Genomic DNA, 26,923 nt, shown 5'->3' on the forward strand with positions numbered 1-26,923 from the left:
CCGAGGCTTCCTTAAAACGCCATCCCTGTCCGAACCAAGTCATCATAGACTGAATAAGAAAACGAATGAAAGGAACCAAAGCAGATCAATCATCGCAACAGAGAGGCATCCTTATACACAACCTATGTACACACCATGCCCAAAACCAAGATTGCTAACCATGCCAACGCCGTTTGTCCAGCTGAATTCAGTCTTTTCTTTCTTTGGAATCAACTCCACGTGCTTTCTAGGGCCATTGTGATGGTCCGATAATCTCGCCTGGAGCAACTCTCTTGGATATCGCATCTCCTGTAGCATCCATTGTATGCACAGCGGCGTCATTGCCCCACCAGTGAGGACTGTTCATGTTGGTCAAGTACAGGGTGAAGAAGATGAGCAGCGTGGATATAATGAGACCACAGTCCAGCGCCGCCGAAACAACGTAGTTGTACTGCAACCACCAGCCCGTGTATCGTCGCCTGATGAAGTAGTTGAAAACAATGCCGGCGAGGCCCCAACAGAGGTAGATGTTGACAGTCGCCGGAGGGAGCTGGCCAGTGCCTCCAAAGATGACGGGGGAGCTGACGTAGCGCCAGAAGGACTTGGGCCAGCGGCGAGCCAGCAGCCAGGTGGCAATGGGAGTGATGGCTCCGACAAGCCAGAACCACTGCAGTGATGCGTAGAGAGCCCCGTTGCTAAAGATGCGAGCGGGTCCGATGGCGCCCCAAATGATCGAGGCCGTGTAAAAGACGCGGCCTCCTGGGCACGAATAGCCGTTCTCCTGTTGCTGGTCGCAGACGTTGGGGATGTGGCCGAGCGCCCAGTTCATGACGGCAATCTGCACGATGGCAGACCAGACAGAGGCCAGAAGCTGCGAAGTGAACATGACGCGAGGGGGCACTTTCATGTAATGGCCGAGCTTCAAGTCTTGGGCAAAGTACAAGGCCTGTGACATGGAGATGTAGCCATAGTTCTTGAACATCATCATGGCCAGGGGCCGGCCGGGAACCATGTACCCAATGATGAACTCGGTCAGGACGTTGAGACCGAGCTGAATGTTAGTGATGGCTTGGACGATGCCGATGGGAATGAGCCACACAATCGGAAGTAGCAAACAGACGACATAGGCCCAGACGGGGAAGCCGGTATCCCAGCCAGCGACTATGCCAAAGGAGATGGCAACCATGCCAACGAAGAGCGCTACACACATGGCTTTCGTCAGCACTTTACAACTACACGATATGAAGCAAGGGATTTTGCCGGGAAAAACAGAAAACGTGACATACCTGCGTACCACCAATCCTCAGCGTCGCGGTACTTCTTCATCAGCCGCATGTGAACGTCGTCCTCCTGATGACGGGCCAGCTTGAACTGGTTCCAGATCTCCTTGCCATGGTAGAGAGCAACGTGGATGAGGACGGCGGCAACGGCGGCAAATGACAGGGCATAGGCGAGGGCAAATTGAGTCGGCAGGAAGAGAGGCGAATACTCCTTGTAGGCTGTCTCGTTGAATTTCAAGTCATTGCCCAGGATTCGCGAAACGTTGTAGACCTGGCCCAGGTTGTCGTACGAGTCGGAGGACTGGACAGGGAAATAATCGGAATACCAGGTGCCGCTGAAGTGGATTCCCATGGAGATGATGACGAAGAAGACGACGATTCCGCCCAGCACGTTGGCGATGGCATGGAACGGAGGAATCAGTGGCGAGCCCACGAAGCCGCTGTATACGGACCAGTCAAAGGAGGTGGGCATCAAGCCATATCCGTGGCTGGGCCCAAAGATCTTTTGGACGACGACACTGTTCGGGGCAGCCCAGCAGACCCAGGCAAAGGAAGACAGGCCCTTGAAGATCCACCCGGGGAACCAATACCAGATGAAGGCGCCGCAGCCGACGATGAGGAAGAGTTTGTAGCGGCCAATGGACCAGCCGTTCGTCTTTGACGGGTCCGATGGTGAGTGGTCGTGCAAGCTGTAGAAGAGGGCGACATTGACCAGATCGGCGGGCCAGATCATGGCGGCGGGCCAGACCAAGAAACGACGAGCCAGACCAGCCAGGCCGTATCCGGTACACAGCGTGGTGATGCCGAAGAGAAGCTGGAAAGCCCAGCCAAAGTCTTGCTTGTAAAAGAGGCGCTGCGCCAGCAAAACATCCGTCGCATACAACACGCCACCGCCGTAGGCAGCCTAAGGCAAGACATCGTCAGCTTGAGCAGATACAGAAAGAGGTATGGAACTTGGGTTCGAGGCAGATATCAAGCTTCTTCGTTTCCTTCTGTAAGGTAGTGACAGATACTTACGTTGGACATGGCGACAATGATGACGTGCTCCTTGTGGTTGAACTTGCCGGGTCGAAGGTTAAACTTCAAACCGAAGAGGTTCCATTCCTTGTCGGGCATGACCAAGTCCCAGCCGCGGCCGATGGGATAGGCAATCAGCTGGATGACGTACGTCGTGATGGCGACGCTCGGGTTGCGAAGCGAGAAGAGCATGTTGACGCCAGAGCCGACGGTACAGAGGATGAGGCCGATGACCCAGGCGCGGATGGTGTTGGCAGGGACGTCGACATCATAGTTTCGAACAACGGCTCGCACCTATAAGAGTAGAAGGGAAGATTCATCCCATCAGCTTACACCATCCTTGCTTAATGATGATATCTCATGTTCCGTGTATAGATGGCTTTCCGTCTCATCTCATTTTGCGCCAACGGGTTGAAAAACAAGCGAATAAGTCATACCTCGGGATACGGGCTGTTATCCTCCATGAGGGCGTGCTCAATCTCGATGCCCTTCTCGGCATTGCCAGTCGCTATGGCGGCGTCGACATCGTTGAGGTCGTCAATGGGCAGGTTGGGGTCGAGCTTGTGCGCCTTTTCAAACTGCTGGAGATGCTGGAGATGCTGCATGCCAGGCAGCTCCGTCTCCAGCGGGCCGGGAATCGGGGTGATGTGCTCCGGCTCATGGCGCCGGCGGAAGAAGGACGACAACATGTCGACTGTGAGAAGCCGATGCCGTCGTCGAACGTCGACGATCCGCGGCGCTGGTCTGAGTGGTGTTTGGCGTTGCTTCTGCTAGGACTGTCGCCCTTGTCGTCGCTTATTATCGCCGTCGCCCGCCTAGTCGTCGACAGATCGAACAAGCCGAGCCGAGTCGAGTCGCAGTCAAACCGGTTCGCGGCGAGGCCTGTCTGAAGGACTTGGCTCTTCTCTCTCACTCTCGCCCTCTCTCTGTCTTGCTCGGTGAGGAAGGGTTGTAGGTATGCAGAGGTGGGAAGAGAAAGGCGAGTGCGACGACCTACTAACCGCAGCAGCACACAACACCCGCAGATAATCGCTTTGGACGCTAACCCCATGGGCTGCAATACTGCAATGCAATGCCTACAGCAACATCTGCGCCCTACCAATCACAGACCCTGTCCGTTGAGCGCCGTTCTAGCTGCCCTTCTCTCTCTCACGAGTCCAGCCGACTCCATCTTGAACAATCCCCCGCCAAATCATGGCCAGTGTGGCGCTCGAGCCCAGACCGAGACAAAGAGACGGCGCAGCACAGTGCGCAGCTAAACCGTCGTGCCCCTGTCGGTTCCTGTCATCCACCATGTGCCAACAAGCGCTGCTGTGTGCCACGCGGAAGAGTAAGAGGCTTGCAAGGCTTGGCTTCGAGACGATCGATAGTGTTCTGCGGCTTGGTGGTGGGCTGAGCACCGGTGCCAATCTAGCGATAACCTGCTCTTCCTGGCCAACGACAGCGTGCAAAACACCAGACCTTCCTAATGGACCGTAGCGTCTTGGGGCCATCCCAAGTCCGTGGCTGGTCGTGGGAGACAGTTGGAACAAGGCGCGGGAGCACGGAGTGTGTGCGACGGTCCTCCCAGAGAATCCACGCAAGCCCCCAAAGCTGGGGAGGGACGATAATGGCCTCCCATCCTCCAAGCCACGACGGCCCCGTACAAAGCATTCGAAGATATATCCGCCTAATAACAACCTGCTGATATGTATTGTCAAAAGCTCGTATGATGCATGTTGAACATACTCTGCGCAGCCTGATGAGATACCCGGTACCCGATGCCAAAACATTTGGTCTTTGACCGCCCAAAGCCTGTTTCCGAGCCTCGTGTGCCCTCCAGTGATAGATACCGAAGCCGAGCAGCATGTGCTTCTGACACACACTTGCTTGCCGTGCCTAGCTGCGAGGCGCAGAATAGTCTGCTTTCAACTGGCTGGTCTAGCCAATGATGCAGCCAGAGGGGGGGACCCTAGCCTCGACCTCTCTCCAGGGTGAAGGCCCTTATCTCTTCCCCCCTCGCATGGCGTACTTCTGGCTTCGAATCGCGAGAGTGCAGCTGAAGTCCACGATAGGCTCAGTCCTAATCACTCATCCCCATCATGAATCCGATCTCGGGGACCCCAGATGCGTGGTGTTGCAAGCACGAACCGTCCATCTCGCGCAGAGACAGGTCTTGTCCGACATGGAGGGTTGATTTTCTGAGAGATTTTGCAATTCTCCGCAGATGATGAGACGAAGCCCGAGTGGACGAATGGCGCGTCTAACCCAGTCTCCCAACGAAAAAAGGAAGCGACGTCCCGTCCTCACCACTTCACACTGTACGCCATAACATTGGCAGTGACCACCCACCACCCGAACAGCGTGCAGACGCCACAAAGAGAGAAATTCTCAGCTCTGATATCCGTATCCGGTCCCCTGCAAAACCGGGGTGTTCTGGGCCCTCTGATATCTCCGATCGACGTGTAGACGATACAGTGATATCTCTGCCATCTCTGCCTGCTAGTCCTGCTCCGAGGTCAAATTACCGCTCAACGCCGTATCAGTTCCCTCCATCTGCTGTTTCCCTCACCCGCGACAGCTTCATCCTCACGAACGAAGCACAAGCTGGTCGCTGACCATCCAGGTGTCCTTCCTCAAATGTTCCTTTTGTGCTCCGCTCCGCCACCCGACAGTGCGGAACTTTTGACTCGGACCGGCCAAGGCGAACAGAAGTTCCCTCTTCCAGCGCCGTATTTTCCTCTTACAAGGACTGAACTGTACATAAAGGCCGCTGCCGCCCTCTGACAGACGGGCCTTTGCTCCTCGGTTCAAGGCACTTTTGTCGGCCTGTCAGTTTTTGCTGTACTTTTGCTTCTTTTTCACCCTGTTTTTGTTTTCGACACCTGAGCTCTCTTTCGCCACGGCACGACCGTATGGGTTTCGACTACTGTGCTCATTCCATTTTCCCCCGCAAAAGCGGCCAACGCCGAAAAGTGAATATCTCGAAACTCTGTGATGCTTGTAACAATTCACCAAAGTGCCACATGTGTGATGTAATCGATACATAGCAATCATAAGCTTACATGAGCTCCAAAAGCAATGACCCGATGCCGGGTAATTGGTCATGCTCTTCCATCACCTTTTGTCAACTGCTCGTTTTGACAACGTCCAATGCAAAGCTATGCCTGGACATACTGACAGATAGATCTCACATGGAAAGCAGTGCTGCTTCTTAAAGACGGCCGAGTATATCCTTCGGCCGATGTGCACAGAGCCATTGCCTCGTCAATACTGTTCTTATTCAGCAGAGCCAATATGCTCTCGGGTTTATGTCTTCGTTTGGTCTTCTTCATAGCTACATTCGGACATTGGGTATTGAGTCTCATATTATATACAACAGGCAGCTGCTTCAAGCAATGCCCAGACATTCGAGATGAAAGAGGTCGAGGAGGAGGGAACAAGACAAAATGAGAAAGCCAACAAATCACAGTTTACAGTGGATTCAAGTCGGCAACGTGGCCCAACGAGACGTTCCAAAGCGTTGTCCTCCCGTGCGTGACCTCGTTCCACTCCTCGGACGCAAAGACTCCCCTTGCGTACTCTTGCACTCTCTCCGTCAGCAAGTCTTGTCGCCTCACATCCATCAGCCTCGCTATCAGTGCTGCGGCATGTGCGTCCAGTATAGTTGGCCTGTCTCCAAATATCCAAAGCTGCCCTTTGCTGTACTCGTTGAGGGCTGAATCAAGCTCTTGCACAAACTCCCGGGCCTTGGCTTCCACATCGTCGATGCTGCTGGGGGTGAACATGTTGCTGTAGCATAGCTCGTGGCTGAGCAAAAAAAGAAAGAATGCTCATCAGCAAAATCCTCAGACTAACAGTCGGCCTCCGTGGGCAACTTACAAGACGCTCTTCATCTCCAATGCTCTGCGGTGGTGCTCCGTCAAGTCCTTCTTTTCTAGCAGCTCTGCAGCTCGATTGGGAATGCCATGCTTCTTCTGTTCGCGTCCTATCGTCAGGGCCATGGCATGGAAGCTGTACAACTTGTCCATGATCTTCTGGATCGTTATCCGGTGATATTCGGGAACAAGCTCCGGCTGCTTCTCACATAACCATTCGGAGATATCATGACTGTCTGTGAGGGGCGATGCGAGCGCACGTGAGGTAAGTGCCGGCACCTTTGCAGTGTCAATATCAAGGGTCATGTGCTTTCGCCAATGCAATCTCCGTGGCCAGCAATTAATGGAACTCGCTCTTGTAGAAACACTTACCTGGCCTCTTGAATTCACCAAGGTGAGATACTCCTCCGAAAGGTTCTCTTCCCTGTGGAGATTTACCAACTTGATCTGGACTCTTGGAGCCGAGTCTGGGTTCAATCGCCTCCCCAGGACGAGCCCAAATCGTACCATGAGCGAATACAGCGAGAACGGGAAGTAGTGGAGCGTGTAGATGTCGCTTTCGGCTGCCATTGTCATGTCGTCGTAGCCAGCAGATGGGCTGTAACAAAAAGTCCGGCTTTGATCAGCACTTGACAGGCTCGGTCCAATTCAGGGCGCGGTATTTGAGGTGAGTTGCGTTGCAGTCGGCGAACAAGGCCAGACGAGCAGTGGCAGCCTGGTGGTTTTATATCGTGGAATGGCCAAGTCAATGATGAGGGCAGATGCCGGCGGGCGTTCCTCATATCTGATATGGAGTTGGAGAGATCCGGGGGCGTGTGGAGCCCAACCCCCGGACCGGCTTCGCCGTCGCGTTCAAGATCGGGCGCCGCTCCAGGCCCCTGGCTCCTCGGCTGCGCCTCACTACGCCTCAGTCTCACCGAGATTTCCACGGCATTGGCTGTTCTCCGTATGACGAAACGCGCCATCGGCGGGAGTTCCTCTCGATCTGGGGCAATTGCATCATACGACGGCTCTCTTTCCAGCAGTCGCTTGGGTCAGTTGGTCTCTTCTGTCTCGTCCTGGGTGCATTATTGGCGCTTTCGTCACAAATCGGTTTCATGGTGTAGCTGGTCCCGCATTTCTCCATTGTCGATACGCCCTGGCATGTTCAGCTCAGTAAATGGAGGAGGACGAGGGGAAGGTTCGGCATTCATTTAGGGAGCAGATCAATAAATGCCGATGATGCGCATCATTTGCCCTGCATGTCGAATATGAAGTCTTCTCCCGTCAGAAGACAATGTCCCTCATCAGGCCCCTAGGATTTCCGCGTCCATCTGCTCCTTAAACATCAGGACATATAAACAGAAGTCGTGACGCCGAAGGGATTCATTACTTTGTCGTAGTAGTAGGGGTTTTCCCAATAGCCGATGGTGAGCTGCAGGGCATGACGGCATTGGTCCCACTGATCGAATCTTCCTAGGCCGTGATCAACATCGCTCCCGTGGACATCGTCGCTTCTCCATCCTCAATGTTGCTGTTGGTGGAAACCATGTTTGGTGGTATTCTCTTGACTTTGGACAATGTCTCATAGCTCTAATCAATTATCAGTAATTCGATGCTCACAAAAGCGTACCAGGTCAGAACTGATTATCAGCTGGCCGCGCTTGAAGTACAGAGGGTATGGAGGAAGGACGATACAAGAGTAACCATGAGCCACACAGAGGTTACAGACGAAAGAGTAACCATGAACCATCAGAGGCAACAGACGAAAAGGCCGGTGAAGAGGCACGCGAGCAACGCTGAACCTCATAGGAAAAAGCCGACCACCCACCCAATACAGAGTGCTTAGTACGCCGCTATCAACTGAGCAACGAATGCATGATGGTGAATAATCCAGGTCATCATTTTGTCGATTTCAGGCGAGATCTCGAACCCGAATCTGCTCTCGAGCATCTCACATGTATCGGAATCGGAAAGCAGGAGACATTTCCGGTCAAGGATGAATCACCATCGAATTGTTCGAAAGAGACATCCTCAGCATTCGGTCGTCTCCTAGTCGCCAGGCTCTCTACTATCACATTCACTTGCCGAATGGTTTTTCGTGTACATTCTCCTAGTGAAGGCGATCAGGCAAGACCCGTCGTCGTCGACAAACATGAGACTTGAACATTTTCAGTTGCGGAGCATTGTCCATATGTCCAGTCATCCCTTCGGACCATCATCGAGCTGAATCCAGGGGACGCTTGATATTTCTCATCGCCGTTGGAGACAACCCCTCCCTATGTTCATGTTAAGTCCGTTGAGGTTCTTGGGGTAACAGGCGTTCCTACAATCGCACTGCATGAGAAATTGTGTACCTGGCAAGAGAGGAGAGCAACTTTGACTCTTTGAACACATCTCATTCAGCCATGATGGAATCAAGATAAGAGAACTGAAAAAGAGAGATGAAGCGTCAGAGAGTTACCACAAAGGATGAGCTGTTTGGTCATCAAGAGCAATGGAGTACGAATCGTGGGAATAGAGTATCGAAAGACGCCCGTGAGCGTAACGCAAGCGGTCTTCTTGATAGATCCGCCCAAAGGGTCATATATAGGCACACATAGGCCGCGGAGATCAGCTGCCCGTTGGAAACCCAATGCCGGATCGGTATCGCTATTGGGGCCAAAGGAGCTCCGAGATCAAGAGAGAATATATATACCATAGCATAGCCAGCGGTTCGAGCAATATCTTGCCACGTCATTGGGAGATCAACACCAGCATGTGGTACAAAAAGCCAAGGTCAGTGAAATTCCGAGAGGAGAGCCTTCATTCTCACTTTCACTGCATTGACATTGCCACCTGAGAATACTGAAAGGACAAGAGATTCGCCAACGGCTATAATAGCATAAGTATCCGATGAGCTAGAATAGAGGTGGCTTCCGGGCTCAGAGGCCTTGGACGAAGTACCCTGTATCAATACTGCATGTCACGAAGTCATCTCAAATGTTGAAGTTTTTCAACAGATATATCATCCACAGAGAGCAGTAGCAATCTTCCAGGAGAGATCGGACGGAAACTGAAGATGCGAAACTGTTGTGTGAACGAGTGGCAGGTAATCTGCGAATGTACCAAGCCGCAAGGCGGTCGCCATCGCTTGGTAAACAGGTGTGAAGCTTGCTTCTTGTGGTCGTACAGTAATATACCTGGTAGCTTGGAGTCCAAGACATGTCAATGTCAAGCACCGCCACTAGACGAGTCCTTTAGATGGCTACGTATCGACCGATACGCAAAATCAGATCTAACACGGGCCCAGCGTTCCTTGCGGATGCAAGATTGATAGTACCAGTAGTACTATGTACAAGCATGTACTCCGTACATGCGTACAAGTCGTAGTGGTAGCAGATCATACAATGAATGGCGGCTTAGGCTCCGAGTGATCGACAGGGGGAACCGCTTTTCCGGCTGGGGGATTTCAGGGGGGGCGCATAGCCAAGACAACGCAATCCTGATTATCCACACAGTCAGCTACAATGTCATTGTACGAAGTTCATGGTCTCACTTCATGGAAGCACAAACACTACATACCAGCACGAGGTTCCTCAGTTTCACAGGCCACCAAGCAGCAGGAGGAGCCTGCTGTTTGCGTCTGGCCAGCGTCAAATGTCAGAAGCGGGTGAGATAGAGCAGACATCAGGTCATGGCATCTGTCTTCTCTGAATGAGAGCAAGCCCGGATAAGACACACGTGGCACGATCTGTACGCTGCGCTTAGGAGTCGCAATGCTCGCCCCAGTAACTCTTCACCGGGCCCATAATGAACGGTGACGGAGCGAAAGACATGCGTATGCGTGAGGAGTAGGTAAGATAGCAGTACTCGTACTGTTGCGCTCAGCACTTTGCTTCTGGAGACCATGGCCCCTGAATGGTTGCATCATTGATGGTCAAGGGCAAGTCATTGATCCGAAACGGCGCATACGGAGTACAGTATCTTGGTCCATAGGTAGTACCTTCATTCAGATGCTTCGAGCAAGCAATGGCCAAGACAGTTGGAGCAGTAGTACTGCTCTGACCCAGGTCGAGAGATAAGAGCTGGCGATTGTCACCCTGGTCCAATCTCGGGAGGGCGAATGGGGACGGGTAAGGCGGCTGTGTTTTCTCCGTTCTACGAACCCACTTCCGTACCTGCAGCTGCTCGCCGCCATCCCAGCAGGGCCATTTGCAATGCCGGTGGTCATGTAAATCGAGAAGGTCTTGTCGTCATGAGGTCCGGGAAAAAGAGGCAGCCAGCCGGTCAGTCTGCTCCCGTAGCCTGTGAATTCTGTGTCATGCTCCGTGGGCGCTCCATAAAAACTGCCCAAGCGAAGGGCTGTCAAAAAGCGCGTCGACTTGCGCTATTCAGGGGGGCTTCCATGTGCGGCTGCATCGCCTTTTGCCTAATTTGCACGTAGCCGCTGGATCGAAATCGATCTAACAGCAGCGCCGGGCTTGTTGACGACGCATTGACTCGAACCCGGCAGTTTTGCTGCTGCTGCGTTTCGTTGCTTGCTTGTTCGGAGGTGTGTATCAATCATGTCGTAGACTGAGCTCAAGCATCGACGCTCAGCTTTTCTGATATCTCCTCCTCGCTCTTTCCTTCATCCTCTGCATGTCGTAATAACGGCCAGGTAGTGTCACGTTGCACTTTCCAGTCGGAAGACAGGCATGCGCATGGATAAGGCAGTGCCATGATACAACGTACTCGTACGAAGTCCCGTCTGTACATGCTTCATTCTCGATGCTGTGCGAACATGGTTCCTTCCATGGCATTTGAATTGAATCCCGCTTTCCAGGAGTAAACAAGATGAGACTGCAATGCTCGCCTGTATGTCCCCTGCTGGGTTCTCACTTCCTCTCCTGCAGCGATAGTCCGTGAGGTGCGGTCGATTGCGAATCTATGATGCCATGGACGGTTGACGGATCCCGAGCTAATGCATGGCTGCTCAAGTGGTAATTTCCTCTTTCCCAGTTTTGATGCGGGGGCCGCGCAATACTGAAGCTGTCGGGGCCTTGAGGATTGCCGACATTGTGTCAGCCCGCCAAGTGCCTGCTAGCGGTGGTACGGTGGTACTTGGAAGTACTTCGCGCCTGCCTAGGGCTTCTGAACATGATGCTTGTCTCGTCGTTCTCCATGATGAAGATCAACGACCTAGATCGAGCGATCCATTTGCGTGTATACATGAGAAGCAGAGACTTGTGAAGCAACTGTCTTCTACTCATACAACGGCCGTAACACTACTAGCATAGCTCCAGAAAAGTGCCAGGTACGGCATTTGAATAGCCCGGATAAGAGATCTCGCAGGAGGGGTGACCAGCCTTTTCATTGTCGCACCGCGAACAACATCGCACAGGATTTTTCTTTTCTTTTTTTAGCGACCGAACACGGCATGTGAAATGGAGATACAGCATAGGTATCGATGCCCTCTTCCGGCCTCTCCGTAAAATGTCCCCACCTCCGAGGTCACTCGTGCCTGCCGCTAGAGACGCCTCATCAGGAACGAGTACAGTAAGGCCGCGGAAAGTGGGAGAGAAGAGAAAACTCAATTGAAACGGGAAGAGGGGAGAGCCACAGTCAAGGAACGCGCCAAGCGACCAATTGACTTTTAGAACTTCAATTTACGTCAGTCATTGCCAGTTACAATAGTACCTGTACCTTATTACCCAGACCTGTGCTTTCCCAGCTTGCGCAGATCTGCCTCTTCTTTCCCGATTGCCCACGTCTTCTGTTCTTTCCCGCCTGAAAACGAAGAGCAGGGGCTTCGAGGCTAGAACGACGGCGGATGAGACTCCAATTCGTCGAGAATCTGACTGGAACAGATTGCAATCTTGGAAAGCTTATTCCGTCTGACCGGCAACCCTGCTCGGTACATGAAGGTACTCGGCACGTGTACCTTTCGAGCTCCGAATGCTCTAAACTCCATCAACCAGAGCCACTGGGTAGTGGGAGTTCAACTACTACGGAGTATCGTGGGTGCCAACACGTGAAATTAGTGTCGGGTGGGGATATCTCTCTGTAGCCGCTTTACGGTTCCATGGATTCGTTGAACAGGATCATGTTTAGCTCTTTTAGCAGCAGGCAGCGACAGTACGATCCTACAAGTTTGGTTGGTTCAGCGGAGAGAGAACTCCGCGAATGCGAATACTACCCAAGTGTGTACTGTAGTATAATCGGATGCTGCTGGGAAACGCAATCCATGGATCACAAACCTCGGCGGCAATGGACTCTTCGGAACCTGGAAGCGACTGGCGGTCGTGTCCAGATACAAGGTAACCTCTACCTGCTGGAGGAAAGTTGCGATATGGGTTGCATAATCTAGAGGCGCACAGAAAACCCGGCAACATGTACGGAGTAAGGACATCAAAGTCAGTCAGGTTGTCTTTGCGCCCGTGTCACTCGGGCATTTCGGAGCTTGGATTTGGTCAGCGGGCCGCTGCGAAAATGTCACCAAGAGGCGGCGTGGATGTAACCAGGCTTTATTAGCGCTGGCGGCGTCTGCTGGTGACGCTTTGCCATGGTGCTAGCCAGAGTCAATTCGCATGGGCAATTGCTGTCGGTGGCACAGCAGAACGACTTCACATGTAATTCAACGTCGGATTGGTGCGAACACACTGGGTATTACTAGTGCTTCATACGTTCTTTCTCTGCCAGTTTGTGTTGTTAAGGCTTGGCAGTTGCGAAACACTCGTGGACAGCCAAGCGGGGACCAAAAAAATAGGGACCGCAAAATGAATATTCGCATACAAAACAACAACAAGAGCACTCTCTGAGTGGGCAAGTTGCAGATCTCGTGTGTGCATACTTTTCGCCTTGTGTGTTCAAAATTCTCATATTCCCTATTATTTTGGTCCCCGCTTGACAGCATCTGTGCGCAATTTCGAACCACCTCTGGGCTGTTTTTTGCATCATGCATCAAGCATCAATCCCTTCATCTGCCAGTTCAAGCTCGTATAATCGTGTGCTCCCTTTGTCTCGGCCCCTCTCCCTCTGGCACCCGCTACCGTCCGCAGTCCCAAGGGCGGCAGGGCAGCTCCGTATTACTCATAGACCACCGGCTGACAAGCTCTGAACGATAGAGAACGCCTCAAGAGTACTGCCTTGATACCTCTCCAAACGCTGGTACTAACGAGGCACTGGAGCAAGGAGGGCCTACAGCTGTGCGTTGCGGTGTATCACACATTGATGAGGATATACAGATGCCTTGGCTGTTATAGACCACTTACAGCACACAACAGTCAACATCCAATGTGTTAAATGTTGGCACAGCATCGAATGCTTTTGCTGCAGTGATTTGCTTCCGGCTGGGCGCCCATTCATGGATGCAGGTACATGCTACCTTACATATATGTACGTGACCGCTCGCACCGGCATCAAAAGCCTCCGAGGATCTGATGCCACATGGATGACTTTGCAGCGAGGGCATGTTGATATTCCATTATATACACCTTACAAGTGCTCAACACGCTGTTACAATACAGCACCCCCTGCGCCTTGCTGCTTGTCCTCCCATGCTTGGTGACTTGGCCTGAGCACACATGCAAGGCAAGGAACATTGAAACAGAATAGGGGAGCCAGGGGGACCCGTTTGGTGCCCCCTGGCGCCGCAGCTCCCGAGGCAGGCTGGAATGCTTGTGCTTGTGCGAGCATGCAATCCCACGCGGCCCAGGGCTCCGCAAATACGCAACCGTACGAGGGCGACAAACTGAAGTCACCTTCAGAGACTGCAAGTCGGAATACGGTACTTTGTACTACCTCATGCATGCCCAGCGCTGGAATTGGACACGGCCAATCTAAGCCGCGAGACATCGTGAGATTTCAGTGCCTGTAAGAATACTCCGTACTCCGAACTCGGTACTGGATACGCGATTCTGGGCCTCATTGTTCGGGCCTCCCTCTTGCCAGCGTCACAAGGCTGGCGTTACGGTACATGTACCCTTGAGTCGATGCCTGCTGTCAATGTCGTACCATCTGGCCTGACTCTGCGCTCGTTCGGTTCCTCTCTTCTCCCTCCAAGTGTTAGGTGTCTAAAGGCTACTTCAGCAACTTATCTTCGTGAGGCCCGTGAAATTTCCCCTTCCTCCTCCCTCTCTCACTTCTGCTCTTGTCCTTCCCCCCCCTTTTTTTCCCCTCTGTGTGTGTCGAGGGGACGAGGAGAATCCCGTGTTCATTTCATTCTTCTTGGTCTGCGCCACATCCTTCCAAGTCTTATCGGTATCACAACCTTGAATCCCGCCCAGGCCACCTTTAGGGCTCCATTGTTGGGCACGGCGCGCCGCAGGGAGCTCCGGCAGCACGGAACGGCGGGCCCTTGTAGCAGGCCAGGCCGCTGAGAGTGCTGAAAGTGCAGCCTGGGCAGCCCATGCCGGTACAGTGAGTGCGCCCTTGTCCCGCTGATGACCTGGAGCGCCCAACCGGCCAAAGTACCCCCTGTGGGCTCGCGGTTCTTTAGCACCGGTTTTCCTTGGACATCTTGGGCTCTTCCTCCTTCGCCCTTGTCCCGCCCAAGTGAGTTTCCATCCTGCTAACCAGAAAGGCGGTTCCTCCGCCACCTCCCACTTCCACCTGTGCCTACTCTTATCCACCGCGACTAATCGAACCCGCTCCCTACTGCTGCCGACGCAGAAGCCATCTCTCTCCTCTCAGCTGGCTGGGGCTCGGACGTGCTTGACTGCTGGGCCGTTCGCCTTTTCCCTGGCGCGCTGTCCCCATCGATCCGACAGAGGGCCGCCTTTCCATTCGCTCGCTCATCCATACACCCTGGCGGCCGTCTCGCGTAGCCAGACCAGAGAATACCGGCAGAATCGCCGTCCACGCCTTCACGCCAGTCTCTTTTACTTGCACGCACCGCATAATTCCGATCGCCTATCCGAATACTACACGCCCCTCCCAGGGCTATTTTCTTTCGTTTTTATTCCGGGATTTTTTTGGAGTTCATCATTCGAGAAGCACATCAGCGCGTGGTCTTGGCCGTGTATGCTTGTTCCTATTCGACTCAACTCCGCCCGCTCGTCCTGTCCTGTCCTACGGAAACCCCAGATAATTTCCCATCCGTCCAGTCATCGCATTCAGCCCTCCCGTCCCACCATCCCCGGGTCTTCAGTCTTGGAACCAGGCCTGAGTTGTTGGCTGTCCTTCGTTATCTGTCTGCCGCCGTTGCTGTAAGCAACCCCCCCTCCACCCCTTTCTCTCCCGCAGCCAACCAGCGAGCCGCACGCTGGGGGAAAGCCTCTCGAGAGATCTCCTAACGGTTAGTTCACTCAGCTACCAGAATATCGCTTTGAGGCCGTGAAGCTTTGCTTTTGCCTTCATCGCTATTCCGAAGTACTATCGTCTTCCACTGTCGAAACTCGGTTCGCGCTGTTCCGCATTTGGGTGGTCTCGAATCGAACTCCGGCCCGCACGACATCAACCGATTCACTTCCCTCTTTGAATCAGCTCAACCTGCGGCCGACTTCACATAGCCGTGTCGACAACTTTGCTATATCATAGCACTCTTGCGCCGAGTGCCAACTGTACGCTGGCCACCGTCGCGTTCTGTTCCCGCCGAACAAAGTACATACAGACACACTTACGGATATAACTGCGCTGGCCTGCACGACAGGGATCAACCCTTCCCGCTTGCTCGCGCGCCGTGGGACTTCGGCCACAACGGCCATCGTCAGAGGCCGCTGTCCTCTTATTTCTCAGATCTTAGCCATCTAGCTAATCCTCATTGGGGTTTCGACGAAACAATGGCACCCAAGGCGCCCCGTCTCAAGATTCTATCAGGTTTGTCATCCCACCCCATGCCCTTGCTCACAGCACGCCCCCCTCTTGGCTCAGCACCCAATATGCCCACCCTTGCTCCTCGCCCGTCCCAAACTTTTTAGTGTCCCGTCTCCAAGTTATTCTTTTCTTTCCCAAGCCTCGCTTGGCCAAAACAATTCCTTCCATTGATTCCAACTTCTTGTCTCTCTTTTCCTTGTGCTTTTCGTTTCTTTTCTGGCATTCCCGCAGCGTCTCGATCCGAAACTTTCGTCACAGACGGAGCCGCTGTCTAATACAGCGCTCTCTGTCCCGCCATTCGTCATGAGTGGTCACCAGCTAATGCGCATCTGCTCAGTTGGGGGCAATCCCGTCTCGGCTTTCTTGTCGTGGAGGCTCCAGGCCACCAATGCCTGCGACGTCACGCTGGTGTGGAAGTCAGGCTTCGAGCACGTCGCCCAGTACGGCATCTCGTTCAAGTACGTCGGCGCCACGGGCGGCCCTGCATCTACCCGTCTGTCATATCCTAATGTTCGAATTGCAGGTCCACCACGTTTGGCAATGAGCGTTTTAAGCCCCGGCATGGTAAGGGAAAACATTGGCTCCCCGTTCTTTCTTCTTCAGACAGGACAAGACTCGCTCACACTCCCTCTCCCCCTGTTCACAGTTGTCCGAAACCCAGAAGATGCTGCGGGAAATCGAGACGGTCCGTTCGATTACGTCATCCTCTGCGTGAAGGCTCTTCCCGATGTCTACGATCTCGCGGCCGTCATCGAATCTGTTGTTACTCCTCAGCATACCTGTATCCTTCTCAACACGACGCACTCGCTCGGAATCGAAGCCGCAATCGAGGAACGCTTCCCGACCAATGTTGTCCTGTCCCTCGTCTGTGGGGCTGAGCTTACGCAGCTCGGACAGAGCGAGTTCGAGCACAAGGGCTCAACTGACGTGTGGATCGGCCCTGCCAACCCCAATGCCAGCATCCCACAGTCCATACAAGAGGACATGGCTCAGGCCATCTCCTTGACGCTTGGCACCGGTCAGGTCAACAGTCAGGTATCCCCCAACATCCGACAGCAGCAATACGAAAGAGTCATTGGGTAAGTATCAGACCCCTTGCCGGGGATTTGAGGTTTGTGGATGTATCAGCTAACGGAAGAATGCCCACCAAGTCCAATTGCATTTCACCCCATCAGCGTAATATTCGAAACATCCAACCATGCGGCGCTCCTGGAGAAAATGGGGGTAAGAGACATGGTCTCCGAGGTCATTGACGAGTTACTGCGCGTCGCCGAGGCCAATGGCTGCAAGTTCGCCCCAAACTTCAAGCAGTCAATCATGGACGAAATGACAAGACCAAATCAGCCCGAGAGCATCATGTGGCAGGATTTTATCGCCAGGCGGCCAATGGAGGTCGAGACTTACCTCGGCTCCCCGATCAAACTCGCTCGCGATGCAAAAGTCCCTGTGCCCCGGATAGAGACTCTCTATGCCATTCTCCACAATCTGAACATTGTCAACCGCAACCGGCCGAAACAAGGCGACGCGATGGCTTTGGGCAACGGCCCCCCTGGCTCGCCGAACAACGCATCACCACTTCCCCCTCGAGGCCAGTCCCAGGCCGGCTTCCGCCCAATGATGCCCAATGGCAACGGAATGCCGCCTCGCCAACCCCGACCCAGAACGTCGTCCAACTTTAGCAACGCGGGAGGGATGCGCAGGCCTCCGCCCATGGCGAACGGCGGGCCCAATGGCTACGGCAGGCCGTCACAGCACATGAATGGTGGAGGTTCCCGCGCAGCATCTCGACGTGGCTCGATGGAAGGCAATGATTTGGAGGAGTTCTCCCACCTCGTCTTGTACGATGACATTCCGGAGGGTCAGGAAGAGACTTTGGGGTCTGAAAACCCGGACCTCGGCCTCAGAGAGCGAGAGTTGCAGCTGCGACAGCGCGAGCTGGCTTTGAAAGAGCAGGAGATGAGAATGAGGCGTGGTCCGCCTCCCCAGGCATCTGCGCCTCCTTCTCGCCGCGGGCCGCCACCATCCAGGGGTGGGTTTGACGACGATGATGATGACGACGACTACTTCGACCCGGCCATGGCCAGCAACGTACCCGTGATAGATCCAGACAACTTCGACATGATGAGCGTCACCTCGAGGAAAAACCGCAAGGTGCCCGGACCGCCTCCGTCCCAGATGCGGCGCAATCTTGAAGGAGATGCGCCGCCGTCCAAGAGCAGCAGGTTTCGGCCCTTTGGTCGCAATCGTTCCAGCCAAATGAGCCAGATCAGCCAAATGCCCACTGTGAATGACAACATCCTCGACGACCCGTTGCTGAGCTTCACTTCGAATCGCTACGGAGCCGTGGACCGCGGTGCCATGAGTGCGGGATCCCGTGCCAACTCTCTGACGGCCGCTCGGCTGGATGAGATGCAATTCGGTCCCGGGGGAGGCGGAGGCGGAGGGCCCAGCATGACCATGACTGGTGGCTACCCTCGACGAACTAGTCACTCGCCGGGAAACCAGTACAGCCCCTCGATGCGAGGTGGAAATGGTAGACCCTCACCACCAAACGGATTCGGACCTACGAACGGCCAACCATCTCCGCCCAACGGCGTTCGACAGCCCGTTCCCCGTTATCCCCCCGGGCAAGGCAACGCGGTCGCGCCTCAGCAAGTTGAACAGCAAATTGGGGTGAGCCCTCTCAATCCCCCCAAAACTATAGATGCCCGTAGTCTGACCGGCAGCGCGAGTGCCAGCGCGGATAGTGGTGAAAACGGCTCCGAAAGGTCGGCATATGGCAGTCAAGGTAGTCTTCAGCAACAACGGCCACAGGGGCAGTTGAAACCTTGATCTCACCTGATCAAGGGAACCGCTGCTTGCATCATCTTCGTCAAACGATATCTGAAATCGCCCACCTCGCGTTCAACTCACCCTTCACCTTTCTCTCATACCTCCATCTCGCGCTCCGGGATCCACACACGCACAACGTCGGCGAGGAAACGTCCTCTGCTCGGCTGCTTGCATTTACCAATCGACTCAGGCCTTCGAGAAAGCAATAACCGACAGGCTGCTTGGCGTACCATCTTCCCTCCCCTGTACGGCAACCCTCAGATTTCATGCGACAACATATCAACAACGTAGTGGAACTATCACAGATCAACCACTTGGATGAGCTTGGACTACTGATCGATCGACATTGGCGCTTTTTTTGCAATTGGACCGGACTATCAAGTCTCGTATATACACGTGGAACGAAACGAAACCGAAATCATTCATTCATCATATCGCGCATTTGCTCATGTCTCCTCTGTGGACCGACTTATACGTCGATACTGATCGACCCCCTCTAGAGGAACATTCAGGGGCGATCATGGCGCATTTTGTCGGCCCTCGAATGCATACTTCATTTTTCTTTTTCTTTTTCTAAATCAGCCCAAGCCTGAGTTTTGGAAATAAAAACCTTGCAGAAAAGCGGTTGAGCTACGACGGCATTACTTTCCTTTCCGTTCTTCATTGCGAATCAAATAGCATCTTTAGATTTCTTGGTGGTGGGCTCCATCTTCTCCCTCGCCTTCTTCAACGAATTCTCCTCTTTCCTTTCACCTTTGTCCTCGTCTTTGATATTGTTCTTCCCTTTTTCTTTGTTCATTTTTCTTTCAGCAACACGCCGCTATTATTCTTTATTAATGTGGGAGGAACAATCGGCTATCGTCTGTCCGGAAAAGTGCAACCATGGCAGGATTGTATGAATAGGATATCGCCAGGAGATTGGCGCGGCAATGACCATTTTACGTCATGTCATATCGCCATCACGCAGTCAACGATTGCTAGATTCGTCTACGATACAGAAGCGGCAGCAAAACAAACAGCGAGATATCGAGTGGCGGCAGGATGCTTGAATAATTGATAGTTGAACACACAATAAAGACATAGAATGGCAGGGCAAACAGCGTTTAATGACGGGAAGATGGGAAAATACACGGGCGGCATCGTTCAGAAGGTAGTCCGAATATAATATGGCATGCTGATTCTGACGGCAGAGCCTTTTCTTTCTTTCAACTTGTTCATGTTTTTCTCTTGCTCTCCTCGCTTCCCCCTTGAACTCGAGGCAGCGCAACACGGGGAATGGCTGCGCCGGGATGCATCTGGCAATCAAGTTTCAATTGCTCAGATACAGTTTCAGTAACACATGGCTTCATCGGAACATTGCGTCTCGGAGCCTGGATTGGGACAGTGCATGAATATATATTCTTGAGCTCATTGGGGACGTTTACAAGGTACCTTAGTTGGAGGAAGAAACTTGGAAGTCGTGAAGTTAGGCTTCAGGTGTATCACGTGAGTTGGCGTGGAGGGGCGGCGCCTCGATATCAACAACTCGCATCAACCTCTCCAGCTACGCGTCTAAACAAGCAGCTTTCAACTGAGACTTTTCACCTAATTGCATCATTTTATCAGCTGATTCTTGATTCCTCTTCATAAGCATCAGACAGTTGTCTTCTGAGAAGGCTGAGCGAACGATGGCGTCCCGAAATGTGGGTGGATCGCAGGGACTTGGGAGACAGAGCATAATGACGAGTGGGAGTGCGATGAAGTCGAGACAGTTGGTATGTGAGACTGCGATTGCATGATTATTTTTCTTCCTTTAGCTTTCCTTATGCTTTATCTAGTTTTTTCTGCCTATGCACAGCAATTGTCCTTGTCTATGAGAGACTGATTGCAAGTGCTGGTCACATGAATGTCGTATTAACCTCCCTTTTCTCGAATAGACACATCTTCACTCGCAGCTGGCGCAACTATCGGCCAATCTAGCGGACACGGAGAACTTGTTGAGAATGACGAGCGTGCAAGCGGAAGCGATGAGGGGGCTGGGCAGCTGGCACGGCGGCTTGTGAGTCTTGGAGCAGCCACCGATATGAAGCCGTGAATGGAAGCTGACTGGGAGTGATGATTTGCAGGTTTATGGCTGCGAGTAAAGTGCTTGGGGAAGAGAGTGTGAAGGAACCTGGGAAGTGATGATGACGCGTTCAGAGATGGGATTGGTGAATTGTTTTCAAGCGGAGTTTACAGTGATGGGAATGCGGTATGATTTTAATGAGCAAATGTGGGAATTCTTCCTTATTTTCTTATATACAGCCGGCTCAGCTCTCATGAAGCTTTGAGCGAGCGGCCAACATTGATCAGATTTATACCAGGATGTGTTGCTTTAATGTCCGACTGGTTATTTGGGATGGAGCATGAAACAAGGGCCTTTCTGTTATAAAGCTCCTTCCGCGTTTGTGCATGATGCCGGTTCCCCAACGGAGAGATATCTGGTGCAGTGTCTATGCCTCGTCCCGGGGTATCATGTTCAGAGCAGCTCCTGAAGTAGAGGAGAATGGTATGGCCACATGCCACGTTGAGTATCGCGTAGTTCTGTGTCCTTCGAGAACAACCGCTTTGGCCCTTTGCGCAATCAGCAGCCTCCGCAGAGAATGCACTGGGTGTTTTCGACTGTTCGACGGTTCGTGCTGTTCTGCTCTGCAGTATTCAGCTGGCCTCTTCTCAGCTTGCATATGGGGATCTCGAAAGTACAGATGTGATATCACATATATCCACCGCCCTGGCATCTCATCGCGTAGGCAGCGCGGGAGCTGGCGCAGGCACAGGCGGAGCGCCGTCTCGCTCCGTCTTCGGGGTCTCAGAAATCCCAGCAGTCCGAAGGGGCTTTCTCTTCTGCCTCGGTGCGCTGATGGGATACCGCTTCACGTTGCTGCACGTGTCACACCGAATCACGAGCACGTCGGCCCACGGTTTTCTTCCACCTTTGCTCGGGTTCTCCACGGAAGAGTGGCATGTCTTGCCTTCGATCAGCACGGCGTCGCAGTACTTGCAGATGGTCTGCTTAATCGAGGGGCTCTGCCGGATCTGGGCTTTCAGAGACACCGATCTCATGTCGGATACGACCTGGTGAGACAGGTTCATCGTTGCCTTGCGCTCTGGGCTGTCATGGTTTGGTTGGCCGTTTCCCCTGCCAGAAGATGCATTTCTTCTCGACCGAGATGAGGCATTGTCGTCATCATGTTGGGACTTCTCCAAGCTTGTCTCCTCATTGGTGCCCGGCTCTGCTCGTTGAGCGCAATTGGCTAGATAAACGGCTGCCTGGTAAAGATATGAAGCCCGGGTGTAGATGTGCCTGTTTTGAATACCAGGATTGCCCTTTGCCTTGGCCATGATCTCCGTCTTTGAATGCCTCCTCTAACGGGATATAAGGCTCCAGGGGTATTGTATGAGAATAGATCGTGATTCATGCCATAGTAATGAAATATGTAAGGAAAAGTTTAGAGCTCACAAAGACGCGCAGTAGTAGTAATATTGGCTCAAGCAAGGGAGAATCCAACCTGTTGGAAAAAAGGCCGTGAGTAATCTTTCGCCTGCCCCAAGTCATACAGTGTGTAGTTTTGCGTACGGCGCCTTGTTCGCACATGGCTTACCTCATGTACGACGCTGTCGCACTTTCCCTTAGGCGCCCAGCACGTGACCGCGCCGGCTGTGCGCGCACGGGCCACGGCTTACTCAGGCGCGCCTTCGCCTTTGTCCTTCTCCCTCCCTCCGCCCTCTTCGACAGCCTCATTCTTTCCTCATCCACATCCACCGCATCGGCCCATCGTCCTCGATACGTGGCATTGCAACCCAATTCCTGTCCGTTCTGTCCTTCCTCTGTTCCGGCATCGTCTCCGCCTGGTAATTGAGGTTCCTCCTCCGTCCTGCTGTCTTCTTCTCTCCATCTATTTCTTCGCCTTTATTCCTCCCTTCTGACGCGCCGAACCTGCTAGCGCCTCTCATTCAAAAGAGCCTCTTTGTCCCGACAGTTTCTTCTCGACTTTTCCCCATCAACCACAACATCCAACCATGTCTCACGAGGAAGATCTCATCGACTACTCCGACGAGGAGATTGGCGCCAACGAGACCGCCGCCGCCTCCAACGGCAAGAAGGGCGAGACCACCTCCGGTAACAATGTCGACAAGAAGGGCAGCTACGTGGGCATCCACTCCACCGGTTTCCGCGACTTCTTGCTGAAGCCCGAGCTTCTGCGCGCTATCGGCGACTGCGGTTTCGAGCATCCTTCGGAGGGTCAGTCCTGAAATTCTAACACCGTCCTAAGTCATCTACACAATCATAAAATTGCTTCCCTTTTCCTTGAGAGCAAGCGTCCGTCCATCTCGCAAGCAAGACAAAAAGAGAGTCCGAGCAAGAAAAGAAAGAAGAAGAGGGAATCAGAAGTGGAAGCTTAAATCGACTCGAACCACCCGTTGGCCCCACAGCCGACTGTCGATGGCCATCATCGTTGGATGTACGGTCGTTTTCTTTGGCATGGCAAAGACTCTCCATTGGGCTGAAAGGCTTTTTGTGGCTTCCACGAAAGCAAGCCCACGTCGCCACTCGCAAGGAACCCTTGAGTTCTACCGATATGAGCTGCGTGGACAGGTGTCAAGCTGTCCCCTGAAAGCACTCGTCGAACAGCGGGTGCAGATAAGGCTTTGGAGATAGTCAAGCCACGTTGGGAAGGGAGAAGAGACGAGGAAGAATGCATGTCCCTACATCTCTAGGGCATGTGCGGACGATCACCGGCTGGGATCACACATGGCTTCAAGATCCCTTACCATTTCGGTTTGAGGCGCAAGTCGATCCCAGTTTTGACTGGCGGTTTCTTGCAAGTTGGGAAATCATGTTCATGCTGCGACGATGGACGGACCTTGACGCTCATCACCCATCGTTCGTTGCTACTTGGTTACAAATCAAAGTCTAACACCTCGCGATCGACAGTCCAGCAAACCTGTATCCCCCAAGCCCTTCTGGGTGGAGACATCATCTGCCAGGCCAAGTCCGGTCTGGGAAAGACTGCCGTCTTTGTCCTGGCCACGCTTCAGCAAGTCGAGCCCGTTAATGGCGAGGTCTCTGTTGTCGTCATGTGCCACACTCGTGAGCTGGCCTACCAGATCCGAGACGAGTACAACCGATTCAGCAAGTACATGCCCGACATCAAGACTGGTGTCTTCTATGGCGGTACTCCCATCAAGAACGACGTTGAGACGCTCAAGAACAAGGACACGTGCCCTCACATCATTGTCGGCACTCCCGGTCGTCTTAAGGCCCTTGTCCGTGACAAGGCCCTCCGTCTCGGAAGCGTGCGCATCTTCGTCCTGGACGAGTGCGACAAGATGCTCGACCAGCCTGGTGAGTGCAACATGCCATCGTACGGCTCGAGGCGGTTCCTCTCTTCTAACACAGCACAGACATGCGTACCGACGTGCAGGATGTGTTCCGCGCTACCCCTCAGCAGAAGCAGGTCATGATGTTCTCGGCCACCCTCTCCGACGCCATCAAGCCTATCTGCCGCAAGTTCATGCAAAACCCCACGGAGCACTACGTGGATGAAGACACCAAGCTCACTCTGCACGGCCTGCAGCAGTACTACATCAAGCTTGAGGAGCGCGAGAAGAACAGGAAGCTGAACGAGCTTCTCGACGATCTCCAGTTCAACCAGGTCATCATCTTCGTCAAGAGCACCGTCCGTGCTACCGAGCTGGACAAGCTCCTCCGCGAATGCAACTTCCCCTCCATCGCTGTTCACTCTGGAGTCAGCCAGGAGGAGCGGTAAGTCGATTCCACGGTCTCGAGAAGTTGAATCGAGGAGGCGATTGCTAATGTTGCGACAAACAGTATCCGCCGCTACAAGGAGTTCAAGGAGTTCAAGAAGCGCATCTGCGTCGCCACTGACGTCTTTGGACGTGGTATCGACATTGAGCGAATCAACTTGGCCATCAACTACGACTTGCCCGGCGATGCCAACTCCTACCTCCACCGTGTCGGCCGTGCCGGTCGATTCGGTACCAAGGGTCTGGCCATCTCCTTTGTGAGCACTGAGCAGGATCAGGAGGTCCTCAAGGAGATTGAGAAGCGATTCGAAGTCGCTCTTCCGTAAGAAGCCCTCCAAACCGTTCACCCAGAGTCCAGCCAGAATGAAGATTGGAGCAAGCTAACCAGATGTGATGTTGCAGAGAGTTCCCCAAGGAGGGCGTTGATGCCAGCACCTACATGGCGTCTTAGATGATGGCTCACGACGTGACTCCACCGCCTCGTGTACTATGTTTGTGCGTGCCAAGGCTTGACAGGAGCATGTGGGAGAGAAGGTCTTTCGTCTATGCCGTCGGATTCAGAAAATTTGGGGGAGTAGCCGAGCTTGCTTATACTATTACGTAGCTTATTTTACCGGGAGCGCAAGGGAATGGTAGGCTGAAATGCCGTGGTTCACAAGGTCAATGAAATGAATGGATTTGCACAATGTCTGCACACTGAGAAAACATGTAGCCCATTTCCTGGAAAGGAATGACTGGTGATGAGTATTTCGAGCTGGTGCCTCACGTTGTGTATTGGATCTCGGACCCAGCGAAGGCACCCTGAAGGGGACACGAGGCAGCCAGGGGATTCCGTAAGGAGTTGCTGGAATGTTCTTTTCGTTACTCTTTCGAGTCACTCTCGGTCAGCTCTCACGATGTTCGTCGGCCTTTTAGCTTTTCGGATGTCATCCGGTCACATGGCAAGGCGGCTGCCTACGATAGCGGCACATGGATGGAGCGAGGCGTGATTTGGCGCCACCGAGCTTTGCAACCCCTGGCAGCCTCCGGTCCTGGCTGCTTGCTGTGCCGCGCTCGTGATATCATGAGTTGCGATATGTATATTGACACCGACTGTGGATCTCGGAATGCGGGAAGCCATCAGGCATTTGCGCGCCTCGAAGTGAGCAGCTTGCGGCGTCGACTCATCGACCATTGTATCGTATTTGGTCCTAGTTCGTATTACCTTCTACTACCACATCGGATGCTAGTGGAGGCGTCGAAGCCCCTGCAGCTCCTTGTCCTTTGTTAGTAAGTCAGTTGTTCTTGTTGGCCTCTCCTCGCCTACCCTAGATAATGTAGGCAGAATCGAGCAAGGGGCAAGCGAAGAGCTCAATCATAATATCGATCGTTGCCATTGCACCGCACCTTGCTCGTGTTGTCAAGTCACATGAGCTCTGTTGATATCAACATGCGGTGAAGTTCAATATACGTGGTTTGTTCCCATTGAGCGCCTGTCAAGAGAGCTCATGCGAGGTTCGTAGGAGCTTGGATATTTCGCCGGAAACCACACATTCGGCCTTGATTTGGGCATGCAGAATTGCCGCCGACCGCCCAAGCTGACCAATGGAGAAACCAAGAATAGGCGATCGAGAGGCATCGAGCATTTGTAATACTGGCAAGCTTCCAATATGTACTCCGTACAGTTGCCAGCAATGTCACCGACACGTCTTTGATGCCTTACCGGGGCTCCACTGGATGACTTGGCTCATCTCTTCTCATCATATCAGCACTACCTTCTCCAGGACCCCATAGAACAACGATGTCACGGTCGAGCGCGCATGGCGCTGCCCGGATTCTGCATCGTCTTCCTAGGTCTCAGAGCAAACGGCCGAGCCATCACCAAAGCGCAGTGCTCGATTCCGACTTCGGGCGGTGATGGCGCCTTTCGACGCACGAGGCGATAGCTGAAGTTGCCCAAATTGACACGACGACATGCTAGCTGAGTCATGCACGATTGCCCGTATGAGTCTCCACGAGTGTCGCCGCTTGGGCGTCATCAGCGTCGCCGGCCCTCACTAGATTGGGCTGCGACCGATTATTAGGCAGTTCCGCCCACTCGGAAGAGCCTGGCGCCTCGGTACCAATGAGGAACTGCGACCGGTATCCTCATGCACTCGCCGGTGAAACAGGCATGGGCCAATGTAATTCGCATGCCATCAAGGTCACCTATCACCGCCAATTCGAGCGCCTGATGAACATTCTTGCAAGCAGAAAATCCGTAGGCCTATCCTGCTGTGACCGCGCGGAAACGTGGTCAGAAGTCTGTCAGGCACAGCAAAGAGTATAAGTGGAAAATCGCAAACGCCAGGTTCTCGGATTCTGCTTCGTACAACGATGCAAAGACGTCGCTGCCTACTCGAGGGATGTTGCCGCTTGCTTATTATCTCGAATCAC

The 26,923-nt window shown here is 53.4% G+C and overlaps 6 protein-coding genes across 6 annotated transcripts; 3 read left to right on the forward strand and 3 right to left on the reverse strand.

The window, feature by feature from the left end:
- Positions 1 to 226: 226 nt before the first annotated feature.
- BBK36DRAFT_1132821 (small oligopeptide transporter) lies at positions 227 to 2,965 on the reverse strand (the record flags this gene model as incomplete). The annotated part of the gene is made up of 4 exons (XM_024892041.1): positions 227 to 1,179; positions 1,266 to 2,163; positions 2,277 to 2,570; positions 2,714 to 2,965. The coding sequence occupies 4 exons, from the start codon at positions 2,963 to 2,965 to the stop codon at positions 227 to 229; spliced, it is 2,397 nt and encodes a 798-aa protein (XP_024753869.1).
- Positions 2,966 to 5,728: 2,763 nt separating this feature from the next.
- Positions 5,729 to 6,709, reverse strand: BBK36DRAFT_1165073 (hypothetical protein; the record flags this gene model as incomplete). The annotated part of the gene is made up of 3 exons (XM_024894735.1): positions 5,729 to 6,065; positions 6,138 to 6,412; positions 6,506 to 6,709. The coding sequence occupies 3 exons, from the start codon at positions 6,707 to 6,709 to the stop codon at positions 5,729 to 5,731; spliced, it is 816 nt and encodes a 271-aa protein (XP_024753870.1).
- Positions 6,710 to 15,915: 9,206 nt separating this feature from the next.
- Positions 15,916 to 18,721, forward strand: BBK36DRAFT_1207045 (ApbA-domain-containing protein; the record flags this gene model as incomplete). The annotated part of the gene is made up of 4 exons (XM_024897367.1): positions 15,916 to 16,347; positions 16,413 to 16,453; positions 16,536 to 16,968; positions 17,041 to 18,721. Exons 1-4 carry the CDS (start codon positions 16,193 to 16,195, stop codon positions 18,719 to 18,721), a joined length of 2,310 nt encoding a protein of 769 aa, XP_024753871.1. The 5' UTR covers positions 15,916 to 16,192.
- Positions 18,722 to 20,378: 1,657 nt separating this feature from the next.
- BBK36DRAFT_1174648 (hypothetical protein) lies at positions 20,379 to 20,763 on the forward strand (the record flags this gene model as incomplete). The annotated part of the gene is made up of 2 exons (XM_024895932.1): positions 20,379 to 20,475; positions 20,638 to 20,763. The coding sequence occupies exons 1-2, from the start codon at positions 20,389 to 20,391 to the stop codon at positions 20,761 to 20,763; spliced, it is 213 nt and encodes a 70-aa protein (XP_024753872.1). The 5' UTR covers positions 20,379 to 20,388.
- Positions 20,764 to 21,478: 715 nt separating this feature from the next.
- Positions 21,479 to 22,081, reverse strand: BBK36DRAFT_1108043 (Rpr2-domain-containing protein; the record flags this gene model as incomplete). The annotated part of the gene is made up of 2 exons (XM_024889327.1): positions 21,479 to 21,851; positions 21,906 to 22,081. 2 exons carry the CDS (start codon positions 22,079 to 22,081, stop codon positions 21,479 to 21,481), a joined length of 549 nt encoding a protein of 182 aa, XP_024753873.1.
- Positions 22,082 to 22,466: 385 nt separating this feature from the next.
- On the forward strand, positions 22,467 to 25,164 carry BBK36DRAFT_1133977 (ATP-dependent RNA helicase sub2). The gene is made up of 5 exons (XM_024892154.1): positions 22,467 to 22,986; positions 23,527 to 24,086; positions 24,146 to 24,506; positions 24,573 to 24,830; positions 24,911 to 25,164. The coding sequence occupies exons 1-5, from the start codon at positions 22,760 to 22,762 to the stop codon at positions 24,957 to 24,959; spliced, it is 1,455 nt and encodes a 484-aa protein (XP_024753874.1). The 5' UTR covers positions 22,467 to 22,759; the 3' UTR covers positions 24,960 to 25,164.
- Positions 25,165 to 26,923: the final 1,759 nt, after the last annotated feature.

The sequence above is a fragment of the Trichoderma citrinoviride genome (genome assembly GCF_003025115.1).
Source record: "Trichoderma citrinoviride strain TUCIM 6016 unplaced genomic scaffold BBK36scaffold_1, whole genome shotgun sequence".
NCBI lineage: Eukaryota > Fungi > Ascomycota > Sordariomycetes > Hypocreales > Hypocreaceae > Trichoderma > Trichoderma citrinoviride.

What these genes read in the sequence shown, in the direction of transcription:
- BBK36DRAFT_1133977 (XM_024892154.1), top strand. Translation starts at nt 22,760, where the DNA reads ATGTCTCACGAGGAAGATCTCATCGACTACTCCGACGAGGAGATTGGC. An exon ending in GAGCATCCTTCGGAGGGTCA is followed by an intron (nt 22,987 to 23,526) that starts GTCCTGAAATTC and finishes TTTCGGTTTGAG; the next exon opens with GCGCAAGTCGATCCCAGTTT. An exon ending in CGATTCGAAGTCGCTCTTCC is followed by an intron (nt 24,831 to 24,910) that starts GTAAGAAGCCCT and finishes GTGATGTTGCAG; the next exon opens with AGAGTTCCCCAAGGAGGGCG.